This window comes from Oncorhynchus nerka, linkage group LG3 (genome assembly GCF_034236695.1).
Source record: "Oncorhynchus nerka isolate Pitt River linkage group LG3, Oner_Uvic_2.0, whole genome shotgun sequence".
Taxonomy (NCBI): domain Eukaryota; kingdom Metazoa; phylum Chordata; class Actinopteri; order Salmoniformes; family Salmonidae; genus Oncorhynchus; species Oncorhynchus nerka.
This window is the reverse complement of record NC_088398.1, coordinates 46,656,533-46,672,232: the sequence shown is the minus strand read 5'-3', so window position 1 is coordinate 46,672,232 and position 15,700 is coordinate 46,656,533. Positions and strand designations below refer to the sequence as shown.

General features: G+C 43.3%; 1 protein-coding gene across 1 annotated transcript in view; it reads left to right on the top strand.

The window, feature by feature from the left end:
* Positions 1 to 2,136: 2,136 nt before the first annotated feature.
* pde11a (phosphodiesterase 11a) overlaps positions 2,137 to 15,700 on the top strand; it is a 59,726-nt gene continuing 46,162 nt past the window's right edge. The window contains exons 1-5 of the mRNA XM_029634199.2: positions 2,137 to 3,280; positions 4,065 to 4,223; positions 13,867 to 13,956; positions 14,658 to 14,798; positions 15,013 to 15,077. Coding sequence (XP_029490059.1) covers positions 2,480 to 3,280; positions 4,065 to 4,223; positions 13,867 to 13,956; positions 14,658 to 14,798; positions 15,013 to 15,077 — 1,256 coding nt within the window. The 5' untranslated portion in view covers positions 2,137 to 2,479. The remainder of the gene's footprint in view (positions 3,281 to 4,064; positions 4,224 to 13,866; positions 13,957 to 14,657; positions 14,799 to 15,012; positions 15,078 to 15,700) is intronic.

Here is a 15,700-nt window from a genome sequence, read left to right as displayed (position 1 = left end):
TCCTTGACAACAGCTTTACTCAAAAGTATGAATTCCCTGACTTCTGAGGCCGAATCACCCTAAATGCTGCACTGACAAATCAGATGTCAGATTGACCATGCAGCACCTTTAAGTATCCATTAGCATTTCTCAATCCTCTGTGGGTTGTTACATGGGAGGTCAACCCTGAATTTAATGGTGAAACCTACTCCTGGAGTACAGCATTTTGTTCCACTCCTGCACTAACACCTGATTCTACTAATCAGCTGTGTTGTGATTTGACCTTAACATTAACACAGAAGTGTGAATAGGATGAATGAGGGCCAATGGTGCTTTCAAGACAACTGGGAACTCGAGGAAAAAACTAGGTCAAATGTCAGTGAACTTCAAGTTGGAAAGTCAGCTCTAGAAAGTTTCCGACTTGGAATTTCGAGTTGGATGATGTGTTTTCCCAATCGGAGATGGTTTTTTTCAAGATCCCAGTTGTTGTGATGCTCGGAAGTCAGAGATTTCCAAGTTCCCAGTTGTTTTGAACACAGAATAAAGGAGGCCTCTAGTGGCCAAAAGGCATTTTTAGCATTGGCAGCACCATTGAGGGCTTCCCAAGGGGCCAGGGGTCATTAGAAGCACTTTTTAAATTGCTCCTACAGTTTTTCTTTGGTACTGCAGTTTAACTGTCGCCCGGCCCAGAAATAACATTTCCATACAAGTCAGATTTGAAAATTCCCAGTACGACACTTTAGTCATCACCTTTGCACACAAAACTTCCCATTTTTTTTTACATCACTCACAGCCAAAGATATTAACATTTTATGTTTATCCAGTGTCTGCCATGTTGTTGGAGGAGGTGATGACGTCGTCGATGCACCCTGTGTGGACTGAGTGCTAGTGTGCATGTGATGTTGGTCTGTATAAACTAGATGCAACCTGGATATATGGAAGGTCCATGAATTGACAGTTTAAAACAACTGTCGGACATCTTGGACGAAGTCGCCAGTTCTTTTTTGGAAATGATTTTTTACCCATCAATATTTGTAATAAAATATAAACAATTGTAAAACTAACAGTGAAATACAACTCAGACTCATCCTCTGGCCAAACTCTTCCACCATTGGCTGATCCCTCCTGGTGACCCTGTTGGAGTCATGACCAACCGGGTCATCAGGAGCGATCAGCCAATTGTGAAGAAGAAAACTGACTACTTCAGGATTGGAGATAGCCTCAATGGTGCTGCCCATGCTGTCACAGATGCTATAATGGCACATATACAAAGATGAGTCCTTTATCTATTTCTATGGTGCAAACGTGAAAGACCATTGATCGTATTCCACAGTGTGGAGTACAGCTCCCTCTAGAGGAGAATGCAGTTACACATCACAGAAATGTTGTAACAGGTGAAACAAGAGATATGGTCCTGGATGGAAACATAATGAGATCAAGGAATTGGTGTTGTGGATAGGCATAAACACAATTGTAAAGTGAACATTTATGCACTGCACAGCTTAATTATAGTAAAAGAACAACAACAAGAAAGGTGCGTGTGTGTATGCATGAGTGCGTGTGTTCTGGAAAGTGACAGCGTAAATTTCCACTAGAGGCCACTGTTATCACACTTCCGACATGATGCGATTAAGGCTCTTGTTTAATTTTTTTTTTTTGCATATTCAGAAATAATTATATGTTTTATTGTCACATACACCTAGACACGGGCTATATTAAGGCCTAACTAAATTCAATAATTAATAGTTTATTTTAAACAATCATGTAATTACTCATTATAAACTATAAAATGAAATAGAATTGGAAAAAGTTGGAAACACTGCTCTAAATATTTCTGTACATAATAGATTCGGTAGAGCTCCGAAGTTGAGCTTCGGTAGCAGCTCCATATTGTCCTTTCAAGACAACTGGGGGAAAAACGAGGTCAAATCATGACGTTAGCGATCTTCAGGTCGGAATGTCCGCGCTCTAGAAAGATGCCCGAGTTTCCGAATTGAATGAATGTTCGAAACAATTTTCCCAATCGGAGCTCGTTGACAGTTATCTTGAATCCACGGAAATCGGAGATTTCCGAGTTCCCAGTTGTTTTGAACGCGGCAATAGCCAACGTCATTTGCGCACTCTCCACTCCGGTGATGCACGGTCAGTGCGCGGCAGCAGTTGCTCTCTGAATAAAGAACAGTCGAAGTCCGTGAGTCTTTTTGCATCCTGTCTTTCATCCATGAGAGGTGGCTTTTATTAATTGCAATTGCGAGTTAATATGTTATTGGAGGTGAGGTGGTATATTCCTCATAATTTCTCCATCATATTTTGTACAGAAAGCAACAAGATATGTAGCCTAGACCTCAAAGATAGTTTCGTTATGAATGGATTAAGGGAAGTCGTGTTACAGAAGTGTCTAGGTTTCTTTATTTTTTGATACTCTGTAAAATATTATAAATGAAAATTTATTGTGCAATTTTATGGATTTGGTTCAGCCAGGACCATCAACACAACCGACATGGCAGTGTCCAATATGGTATTCTCTGACGTGGAAAGTTTTCTGGATACGCATCCTGAGTTGTTTGAGGACTATCTAAACAGAAAAGGGAAACATAGTATGGTGGAGAAATGGCTCAAAAATCACCAGGCAAGCAAAACTTCGGTAAGTACAACCGCAGTCGCCGAGTCGGAGAAAACAAGCGTCAGCGCCTGTAAAGACAGTTGGGCGAGCTGCAAAGGTGATGGGGGCCCGCATAGACGAGCATCGCAGAAGGAACTGCGGAAAACTTTCGCCAGGTCCAAAGCAATGAATTGCAACAGGACATATGATGAGCAAGTCAACTACAGGGCTCAGGAGCCACTGACAAGTATGAGGAGGAGAGCTCTGCTGAGAAAAGCCAGCTCGTTGCCTCCAACCACTGCCCACATCCTGAGCGCGCTCCTGGAGTCGCGAGTGAACATACCTCAGTATCCATCCACAGCTGTCGATTTCAAATATTACCTTAAAGAACACAACGAACGAGAGTTTTTCCTGGAATTGGTAAAAGACATATCTAACGACTTGGATTTAACTAGCCTCAGCTACAAAATCCTGGTGTTTGTGTGTATAATGGTCGATGCAGACCGCTGTTCCTTATTCTTAGTGGAAGGCTCAGCAAATAAGAAGACATTAGTATCCAAATTCTTTGATGTTCATGCAGGTATCACAGTTTTACCCTCCATGAGCAACTCGGATGAAGTTCAGGTTCCTTGGGGAAAGGGAATCATTGGATATGTCGCTGAGCATGGAGAGACAGTCAATATCCCAGATGCCTATCAGGTGTGTGTGAGTTTGTGTGTGTGTGTGTGTGTATGCCTGTGTGTGTGTGTGTGAGAGAGAGAGAGAGAGAGCACTCCCACCTTTGTGTTTGTTTGTCTGTGTGCAACAGATGAGATCATGTGGCACATCAACACACAGCTTTGCATTTGCATCAGAATAATAATTGATTAATTTGCATCCTTCCCTCATCTATCACCATACACACAAGCCTATGATGACCGATGACTCTTGATTAATCAACAGAAACATTGGTCTCACCACATGAAGTAAAGAAAGCCTACTGAAATGAAATGGAATTGAGAAGTGCATGTTTATACTTCAGTGGTGATGTGATGTTGCACCAGCCACCAGGGAGGATGTGGTCTATTGCCAAGCTGACTCCCCAGTGGCCCCAGGACCTAACGCTGATCTTAGTTGAAGTAGTCTTGATCAATTGATTTACAATCCAGTCTGCAGACATTGAATGCACAACTCATGCATATACGTTCCTGAAGTTAGTGTGGTAGTGCCAAGCCAAACTATATTGCTTTCCATCGCACTTGAAGATTTGCTAATCAAACACAAAACCATATTAATGGTATAGTCAGGCAGGGTGCTTAGGTTGACATATCCATTCATGGTGGAAGACCATTTTTCCTCACAGCATTTTTGCATGCAACACAATGTCATCACTCCACAATGAGGCCTGATCACGGGATCTCACAGGAAGTGATGTGCCTTATAACACTAATTTACTAATACTTGTTACGTGCGCTTATGTCCTTCCATCTTCCATGGATTGTAGGACCGTCGTTTCAGTGATGAGATTGACAAGCTGTCAGGATACAAGACCAAGTCCCTCCTCTGTATGCCCATTCACAACAGTGATGGGGAGATCATTGGAGTAGCCCAGGCCATCAACAAGAGTCCAGGAGGGGCTCTCTTCACTGAAGACGATGAGAAGGTAACTGCAATTTGACTGTTTTTTTTTAATTTAAATTTTCCAATCAAGAACAACATTCAAAACAGAAATTAAAAGACATTAGCAACAATATAACAAAGTGACAATAGCCTCCTTACAAGACAACTAACAGACAAAAAATGCATAAAATAAAAAATGATTAAGAAACATAAACTGGGTGGTTCAAGCCCTGAATGCTGATTGGTTGAAAGCCATCAGACCGTATACCAGGGAAAGGACTCCCGTGTGGCGCAGCGGTCTAAGGCACTGCATCTCAGTGCAAGAGGCGTCACCAAAGTCCCTGGTTCAAATCCAGGCTGTATCACATCCAGCCGTGATTGGGAGTCCCATAGGGCGGCGCACAACTGGCCCAGTGTCGTCCGGGTTTGGCCAGGGTAGGACTTCATTGTAAATAAGAATTTGTTCTTAACTGACTTGCCTAGTTAAATAATAAATAAAAATGACAAAACATTTATTTTTACTGTTCTAGTTACATTGGTAACCAGTTTATAACAGCAATTAGGTACCTCAGGGGTTTGTGGTATATGGCCAATATACCACGGCTGGAGTTCTGTATCCAGGCACTCCGTGTTGCGTTGTGTTGAAGAACAGCCCTTAGCCGTGGTATATTGGCCATATACCACACCTCCTCGGGTCTTAATGCTTAATTAGATCATATGGTCACTTGAAGTAGGCTACATATTATACATTGAGTGTGCAAAATTACCTGTGGATTAGATGGAAACAATGTGATGTTAGGGGAGATTCTCCATAAAATCAATAAAGGGTTGCCAAATTCTGTAAAATGTCTCTGACTTCCTCAACCAGTAAGTCAATTTCTCCAGTGGGATACAACTACTTCAGATTTCCATTTCAAGGCAATACATTTTTTTGCAGTTTGATTGTTTGATAGGTAATACTTTATAACATGTTATACCTCTGTAGTGACACTGTTATTACACTAGTAACAACACTCAACTATTTCATTACCATCGAAACAAGTCCAAATATTCCGTTTTGAGCGACGTTAACAGGAGTGTTAGACGAATGCCAATTGCTTGTGCTGAATTTCTCAGCGTAGGTCTCTGTTTTCTCCCCTTTCATCTGTCGCACGTCCCAGCCTTCAATTGTCCCCTCGTTCTGAGAGAGTCCACACATGTAATGGTCCCGACAGGTCAGATATAGACGTCTGTTTTACCTCATGTGTAAAAAGGCATGCCTCCATCGTCTCTGGAACAGCCCACATCCTTTCTTTTAATAGGATCCCAGAAACAATGAAGTCGCTGAGGCAGAACACAGAGTGATATGTGGACCGTATTATGAAGGCCACTTATAGAGACCATTGACGATTTCTCGTCTGAGAATCACATGAAATGGATAGAAAGAAATACACAAAATCCATCTAAGTCATTCTTAATTAAGCTGCTCTCATTCCGTTGTTAATGACTAAATGAGAGATAAAGCCAGGGGGAAGATATACCATTATTATGCGTTTACAAAATACTGACCTGTGCATTTCAGGCAAAGATAAGAGTGTTGTAGTCCAAACCGAGGGTTCACATCGGTTAGGTAACATTATCACTGTCCTGTATTAGAGCACAAGTGGCAAATGTTTTTCAGGGATACGGTCTATAGCTGTGGGGTTTGCAAGGCTTGCAAAGGTGCAGGGGAAGTGGTGTCTCTCTTATGGCTGTCTGTCCACGTTGTAAAGCAGTGGAGACTGATTGGTCGGGTACTTTATAATTACCTAGAGCATTCATGTCTGCGAGCAAAACTAATTGGCTTTCCCCATCATTTATCTTTCTAACAATGAACCCCCAGCAACGGGGGCTGAACCTGCCATGCTTCTACTCAAAGGTAGAAACACTGTCTTTCATCATCTTGGACCGCCGTAAGACACATTTATGGAAGTTGTGTATAAATAGAAGACACCCAGTATGTAGTGTTTATTGACTCTGTCACAGTGAAGTAATCCAAATACCAATTACATTCCGTGTAGAATTGAAACGTTCACAGAGACGCTTGCAACTACCCTGTCTTCTAGTACTAGATGACATTTACAATGGAATTACAAGAAACTTTGACTCCTTGCCACCACATTAATAGGTATGTATTAGCCAAAGTGACTAAACACTGGGGTTGTACAGTAAGCAGTAAGCTGTCAGTAGATACACACAAGGGTTAGTGAGTTTTACTGACATGTCTTCCATTCTGAATTGACTCCCGCTGTACGCAGATGAGCTGAGTTGACATTTGCACCCAAGACAAAGACACAATCGTCTCTGCGCGAAGGGGAAACGTAATAAGGTAGATCCAGTGAGGTAGGAAGGATGCTGGCGTCTCACATTGATCTTCCTGATGGGATCTGCGGATTTCTAATGAGCTGTTATTTGGCACAGTTATTCATTTAGCTCGCTAGCCAGTCTCAGCTAGAGGCATAACGAGTCTGCACTGGCGCTCGGTACTTACGCACTTCAAACCCTTCCACGGCCAGGCAGAGGCAGCCCTGTGACGTGGCTCACAGTTGTGCAGGGTAGATTTCCAAGGCACATGTTGTCTTCCTTCATCAGTGCATCTCTTAGACTTGCATTCTTCCGAAAAACAGCAACTGCATAAAGCTAAACGCAGAGGACTCTTTGAAAATAAAAATGAAACCCTTTCGGATATGTTATAGTAGGTAGAATGCACTTATTAAAGGTTTAGAGTTGTCCCGCTGTGCATAATGGGTGGAGGGACTAACACAGGGACTAACACAGTCTCTTCACTGTGTTTTCAGCACGTTTCACATTGCATTAGCATCACGCCAATGCACGGGATGGCTACAACTGAATTAGTAATGAAATCCTATGTTGGCATTTGAGGACAGCAGAAGCTGCATGCTACAATGCAGTAATGCTTTAATTGAAAGACCTTGTAGAATTACATTTATGAAGTGCACCCTTTCAAACAGACTATCCATTTTTGCTGCAAATGTTTAATTTTGTGTAGACCCCCCCTCCCCCTCCCAATCTGTTGTTGTAAATAAGTGCTTATCACCAACACACTGCACTGCACGCTCATTTAATATATTACCGTAGCTAAACATATTTTATGTATTTGTTCTCAAATGCCACGCTCTGTAAATTGTGTTATGTTGATACCCTACAGGATTAGAGTACTTTGGGAAGCTTGGATAATTTATGCATAATTGTATTTCCTCATTATCTTTATTGGATAAATACACCGATAGACTTTCTCAGACGCAAATAACTTGACCCCATGGTGCAGTGTCTGGTCCTTGAATTATTATTTAGTTTTGCATGATACTATACTATAATATTACTGTTTTAAAGATAATTTCAAATGTTATTGTGTAAAATGAGCTAATTGAACACTGCTAGATTGCGCTCCCCTGTCTGTCGAAAAGTGTGTTGTCTGTATACCTGTTTATACACCTGTCAGGTGACTGAGCTGCAACAACTGAAATGGTATTGGCAGCCAAACAACGCCTGTTCCCACATTCTCAAGTTTTTGGCATGGCTCTGCCACATTCCCTGTCCAATTGAGTTACTGTAATACTGTAACATCCACTTTCGCTCAATTTCACCACTGTACATTTGTAGAGAAGGATGAGGGAACACCATGTCTCATTGGAGCCAAGTTCCCATCTGAAATGTTCCAAAATGAAGATTTGAAAAACGGAAATAAATACAATCCTGGACTGAGGTTACCAGCATTGTCTCTTTCTCTCCTTCTGGAGGGAAAGACCAATATGTATGGCCGATGATTAGACATTTTCAATTTGGTATTCAAGTACAATTAACTATAATCACACCTCACACATTGCTGTAATAGACTCCCGGACGGTATGATAACTGAGATTAAGTGAGGTGATAATAAGACAGTAAATCAGACAATAAAGTCCTATATCGCTGACCAATACAGCTGATAGTTTACCATGGGTTCAATGCTGATCACGTTGGAGTGGCAGCCTTATTATGTCTATGTACCACAGTGGGGAGGGTGTACATTGTTGGGGGCTGGGCTGCATGCCTGTATGGTCACCACACAACTTCTCCTCTCCTGTCCCCTGTCCCCTGCCCCCTGCCCTGGTGAAAGGAAATGTAAATTAAAGACCCCAATGAAATGATTGAGGCTGTCTGGTAACCGTGGCATCAGTCTTACCGGGATATTGCTAGTGTTTGGGCGTTGAGACATGGCCTACTAGAATGATGCTGAGACATTTGTTTATTTCTTTACCTGTATCCCCATTAGCTTTTCTAGAAGCAGTAGCTACTCTTCCTGGGGTCCACAAAAAAAACACAAAACACAACAAGTAACGAAACACTGATACACAAGGACAGACACACAAATTGAAAAATTGGAGATGGAAGGGAGTTCCGTGAGATCATGGCTCTGTATAAAACTGCGTCGCCGTGAATTTGTTTTGAACTTGGGGACTGTGAAGAGACCCCTGGTGGCATGTCATGTACTGTATGTATGGGTGTCTGAGATGAATGTTATTTGATTATGCAGACAATCTGAATTTTTCGTCACAGTATTATTTCTCATAGAAACTTGGAGAAGCAGTTACTCTCTCGTCAACCCTCAACCAGGAAAGACTGGCAGGCATGTTGTTGATGTTAGTTCTGTATATGCAGTTAAGGGAAAGGTGTGCTGCTCTGTTCTGAGCCAGACACTAATCAAGATGGGACAAGACCAGAGCCCGAACAACTAGTACATTTGTTTTTTGTGACAAAAACACAGAACATCCTTTTCTACCAGACATACCCCTCCCCATCTTCACAACAACTTTGTCAATATGACTTGCCCATGATAATTGACCATCCAATGTCATAAGTAGGAGTTTATCTTCCTCAACTTGCACATTCAGCATGATGTGGCAGAGGTCCCTGATGATCTTCTTGGCCTGCCTGCGACACCTGGTGTTGTAGGTGTCCTGGAGGCCTGGCAGTGTGCACATAATGGTACGTTGGGAGGAGGTGATGTGGTTTATGACTAGCCTCTGAAAGCATTTCATGATGACGGAAATGAGTGCTACAGGTCAAGTAGTCATTCAGTTCAGTTACTTTCCCTTTCTTGGGCACAGGATATCTTGAAGCAAATGGGGATAACAGTATGAGCTAGAGAGAGATTGAACATGGGCTAACATCATGTGAGGCACGCAGTGGTGACTCATTCCCCTGGCTGACAGCTGTCAAGAGGGCTGGGCGGTGAAGCTCGACCATAGAGATAGATAGAAGACTCATCTTTCTATCTTCGCTATTATAATGTCAGTGACAGCATGGGCATCGCCAGTGAGGCTACCACCCATAGGAATCCCCCCAGTTGTCTACTTTGACTAATTTAAAATGTCGGAGGCATGGTGGAAACTCTTAATGGCGCTTCCCGTGCTAAAATGGCCCTTTGGCCACGAGAGGCCTCTATCATTCTTTATGAGCTCGATCGAACATGCTTCGTTGGACAGCCCTCAGTGACACAGAGCAGGAAATGGTGCTTGGCTCTTTTGATTGGCTGCACTCATGTCGAACTGATGTTGAAATTATGTAGTGTAGCTCGCTCCCGATAAGGCCAGACCCTTGGAGCAAATCAGAGTAATTAGTGCCAATTTGGGCTTAAAGTGATGATCATTATGGAGGACTGGGCCTGTAACCTTTCATCAAATGCCCTCTTCCTCTGCTGTTGATTCACCCTGTTACCCATGGGGGGATTTTCCTTGATTCAGGGATCACTGCAGTGTGATCTTCAAGGTTAGCTGTTTGGCATGAGGTTTGTAAAAACTCTACAAATGTTGAAGGTCTCATTAACATCTCAAATGTGAATTTGGGAGAAATATTTTTAGTGGTAATACTGTAGTAACACAGTGTGTTGAATATTGATCTAGAGATGGATGACACAGGGCATACATTACAATGACTCGCAGATATTAATGTGACAAAATATGTCTGTGTATTTGATCATGTCAAGTCACACTACATGTCGTACCATTGAGAAAGCCGTGTTTGGAGTCCACATACCCCTGTCCTCCAATTTTGTTCCAGTCCGCACCATTTCTCAGCTTGCAGATGGAACTGTAGTCTGCAGAACACCATAATAGTCACCCCGATTTAAAGGCTCTCAATCCTCTACTGGAATTAAGCTCCATGAAGAACCAGAGCACTTTATAGCCAAAGCACTTCTGGAGAATATGTCGCAGGGGTAATATATTGTAGTTCAAAGTCTTTTCACACATAACCTAACTTGACATTATTGCGCTGATGCAACACTTACTGTTGTTTCAATGCCATGTGTTTTTTTAAAATGCCTTTTTCTTTTTTTATGTACTCTCTACAACATCGGTTAATCTTGAATTGTTTACAATCATGTAAGTAGTAGAATTTCATTATATTTCTAAATTAGTCATTAGTTACTAGTCAATATAAAAGATCTTCATACTTTAAACATAATTCAAACATATTTGTCTTGCCAGTACATGTTAACTAAGTTGGGGAAAGCTGAGAGAGGAAGAGGTGAAGCGAGAGCGTCCACTCCCATCAAAATTTGAATACAGCGTTAAGCAGATCGGCTGCCTTCCAGCCTTTGCGACAACAACTCCCATTGTTAGGCCTGAGACTAGACCATCTTGTCATTATACACAGTATCTCTGGCTTTCCCCAACTTAGGTCCTGCTTTGTTCACGCTCCCTCGCCAATGGTCGCAATGCCCAACGGTCCCCCGCCCATTTCGCTTATCTTCCATTGAAAAGGAATGGCTTCAGTTGTTTCATCGCCCTACATCGTCTTCAGTTAATCAGCACCGTTCGACATCATGTGGTGGCATTAAAAGGCTTGTTTTACCCAATCAGTAGTGGTCTGCATGAAGTTAGAGCCACTCAGTGCTGTTAAAGTGTTCTGTGAAAACGTAGCTCCGCAGTCAATAAAGGCATATAAAGGGTTGTGAACCCGCCCTGATAGCTTCCAGAGCCACGCATTAGACCCACAGGAAACTAGATCATTCATCTTCACCTGATCTGTGAAGTGTCTGGAATTATTCATGGTCAAATTGAATAATAAGAGCCAGCTGCATGGTGAGAATTTGTCTCAGTGTGGATTCCTCTTACATCAATAATTGATGCCACCTCCATAAAGAGCAATCACAGCTAAATGCATTTGGAAAATGCTACATGCACTGCTGACGCAAGTTAGAGAGAACCCTAGTGACATCAGAGGGAAACAGGAGACTTACTGCTGTACGCAGGGGGAGAATAGACGCAACACGGCAAGACTCTTGGCACAGCAACAATGGGCTGAATGGCATAACATCTCTGAATAGATTGAATACAATCCTTAGCTAGCTCAACTAGCTCCTGTAAACAGCTTGTGTAGCTAACAAAATAATTAAGAGCCAGGCTTAGGTGTACAGCAGCCTACTGCAACGCCGTCACGTCCTCTTGGCTTCCCCTACATTAGTAGTGGGTCCCCAAGGCCTTAGTCAGTTTCATTATTAAACCACACCTTTACTGGTCAGCCCTCTGGCCTCTATGGGCTGAAGCCTCTTATTTGTAATGCAGCCTTTGTAGTATAATGGACCTGCTGCAACCTATGCTTTAGCGTGTGTGTCCCTCTCCTCTTCCCGTTACTTATGCAGGCAGATCCATAGCGGGGTCCCAAAAGTCTTGTCTGTAATTAATGTGATCTTGCTGGACGCTGGACAGCCGCTCTGGAAAATCGTTATTAAATCATTCAATAGCTTTAGTGGATGTACAGGTGTATATGCTGTATATAGGGTTGCTGTCTTTCCCCTTATGCTCGGAATGTGAACGTGCTCTATGCGTTATGACGTGTACATGTGTGTATAATGAATGCTGTGTAGGCTGCAGAGTCACCCTAGGAAGCATGAGAGTGAATGTATGTGGTAAGGTAGTGACCGGTGGGAGATGTGGTGATTGATAGAGATGGTAAGCTGCTTAGTCCTAAAGGGAAATGTGTAGAATAAAACCATTGCCAGCATCATAGATGGACACAGTTGTGCGTCTGGCGCAAATAAAGTCCCAAACTTGGAAATGGGTTGTCTGTCTTAGGCTGGAGTTGTCGGTAGTGAGAAGAGCCACGATTTCTCCCTCTGACATGCCCACGGATCTCACGATTGTCCGTGCTCCTTGGGACATTGAAATTGACATTTACAATGGTTATGGTTAGGGTTAGGTAAGGATTATGGGTAAGGGTAGGGTTTAAGGTTAGGGTTTAGGGGTAGGGACGTCCCAAGCATCCCGGCCATTTCCGACAGTGAAACATCAGCTTTCCTCAGTGTAAGAGAGCCGGTGGACAAGATGATCTGTGTAACAGTATCTGACGTATCACCGGTAACAGCTGAGTAACTCCCCATTGTTCTTAAGGGTCTGAAACCTAAAGTGCATTCGTTGGACGTTGTTGGTTGACGCGGTATAAAGCAGCAGCCAAAAACAGAGGTGATTTGACTAAACAATGTGAAGCAAAGGACTCTAAATGCTCTTGATCCTTCGTCACAGGGCAGTGGTGTAAGTGTCTCTCAGGTAAGGCCCCATGGTCTGTGAGATAGACCGGCCCGTACTCTGTCCCAGATACCGTAGGTCTGATTAGTACGGTGATCTCCACAGCACACTGTAAAGTACCACACCCCCCTTCTCAGTCCCTTGGCTATGCGTGCATGCATGTGCCTCAGAGCATTGTCGAGAATATTGGATTGGCAGCAACAGAAGGAATGCCGTTCGATTTCTGCCAGCGAAGCGTTGATTAGATTTTCATAACACGCTAATGAACCCCCAGCCATCAAGAGTCATACATCATCTAGCCTGCCCTGTAAGCAGGTGGACCCATGTTTTGTGATACAGAAAGAAAGAAAAGGTGGAGTGGAACATGAAATCTGTTATGCAATTCATGTTATCACCTTGAGGCAAAGGGTCAAACCATTCAGTCAAACGGGGGAAATGTAAACTGGATTGATTTATTTGTCTTGGCAATTAAATGACACTGATGAAAGGCCATTCTTTATTAGGTCCATTTTACAGGTGTGTTCCCCCCCCCGGGCATGGTATGAGAATATAACCGTGCACACAGCTATGTCATATTTTCATTCCCCTATAGAGTAAAACTGGCCTCAATATTAATAAAGGCAATATTTTTGGGGTCAGAAAATGACAGATTAAGCCAATTGTTTTTCAATGGTCGTCATATGTTGACGGATAAAGGACAACAGAGATGATTGTCTGTCCATAAATGTACAATATATCCGCCTTTTTACATTTGAAGCTCATCCGAAAATCGATGAGTTGAACTTTTGACGGCCAATATGGACAATAGCTGAATAAATATACAATTCCATTCGTGTTCATGCGTCTCTGTGTGGCCATAGCCTGACAGGGCAGCTGGCAATCATTATTCTGACTTGGAAGACTTTGAACTCCTTAACCATATGGCTTATTGCTCTCACATTGACTGCCCTATCTTCAACTAACCTTTCCCCCCTGACCTTGGTGTATTGAACAGTAACAATTCCTCTGAATCTATTGGCTGGTCACTGAGTGTCAGGCCGGGCATCCTTTGAACAGTGAACCCTTTTTTTCCTGTGTTGAGCTCAGCGTCTGTATGTCCAACCTATTGACTGTCTGTCTGATGTGATGTCTCCACAGGTGCTGCAGATGTACCTGCCCTTTTGTGGGATCGCCATCTCCAACGCACAGCTCTTCGCTGCCTCCAGAAAAGAGTATGACAGGAGTCGGGTAAGGGAAGCAGGCAGGGACAAGCCAAGGCGGGGTTGGGGGTTGGAGAGTGCACTAGTATCCAAGTATGGTGTCGCTACATCCCCATAGAGCAGCCCACCTCCTCCCCATTGCTGACACTAGTGAGGCTGGGTATTGATCTTTATGAGCCCACTTGCTGCCACTGCAGTAGGGATCAGGGAGCCATGTACAGCCCTGCCTGGACCTCTCTGTTGGAGGAGGGGGCGGGAGGAGGTGGAAGGGACCAGCAGTGTGCCGAGAGGGTCTAGGGTGTAAATCTCACAGGAGGCGTCTAGAGACGCTCTAATGCTTGTCCCACATTGATCTCTGATGGGGGAGAACATAATGAGAACAGAGACCCGCGAGAAGAGGGGAGAGAGATACAGAGATCCTCCACCGTTACTCACTGGTTTATGCTCTCTGCTGTGTCTTATTGAGTTGGTAGTGCTTTAGATAAAGTGCCTAATCTACTTTATTGTGGAACGGTGGCATATGATATTATCCTGTCCCCTTACGTATTAGAAACCATCATAATTCTAGCTCTGTGAGGTGAAACATCTCCATTGAAATGGCTTTGAGTATTTATTAGTTGCGTCTGAAAAGTGATCTTATGTCTTGTGCAGTGTCTAGTTGACCAGACATGCATTGACTAATAGCAGCAGTAATGTCCGTGTGTCTGTGCTGTGACCTTTGACCTGCAGTCGCTCCTGGAGGTGGTCAACGACCTGTTTGAGGAGCAGACAGACCTGGAGAAGATTGTGAGGAAGATCATGTACCGCGCCCAGACTCTGCTCAAGTGTGAGCGCTGCTCTGTCCAACTGCTGGAGGACATTGAGTCACCGGTAGGCTCTTATTCTCTCTCTCTCTCTCCCTCTGTCTCTCTCTATCTTTCCTCACTGACTAGGGTTAGATTTCTATACAGAATTAATATCTATCTGATGTATTGTGCTTTGTACTTGACAAATTGATTGTTACTTCAGTACCTGAGGAAATACTGGAGGGACATTTCCATTTGAAACAATTCTACCAGTGGTGTTTTCTCTTTTCATCCCACAGGTGGTGAAATTCACCAAGTCGTTCGAACTGCTGTCCCCCAAATGCAGTGCAGACATAGAAAGCAGGTAAAGTTGGTGCACAGTTGTCCATCCTAACAGTCCACTCGGTCCCATGGAGAAATCCACTGTCCAGTCTGGATTTACTGATTAACATATGAACACTTCACCACCTCATACTGTATACGGAATCTCCTCGGAATCTCCTCTGTTGTCCATCCTAACAGTCCACTCGTTCCCATGGAGAAATCCACTGTCCAGTCTGGATTTACTGATTAACATATGAACACTTCACCACCTCATACTGTATACGGAATCTCCTCTGTAAAAAAATCTCTTCATATTTATCAGTCATCAAAAGACCCGTGGCCTAATTGGCCAACTTAAATGCACATTTGACAAATGAGTTTGTGTGACATTTACGGATTTAAAGATTCAAATCTGTCCAGTTGACAGCCCTTTGAAAGCAGGAGTTCTTTCCACATGAGCTGCGTGTGTGCTTCTGCGTAGTGAGTGCAGCTCGTATTCTGTCACACAAATATTCCCATTTCCCTCTGCTCCTGATGTCAAGGCTCTCGCCAAAGAATCGCAGCTCCGCCTTTGCAGACATACACCGCCGGCGGACCTGCGAAGTCTGCGCAAAACCTCATCTGACTAGTTCTAAGCTCAAACAGTGAAAACTGTTTGTTAAT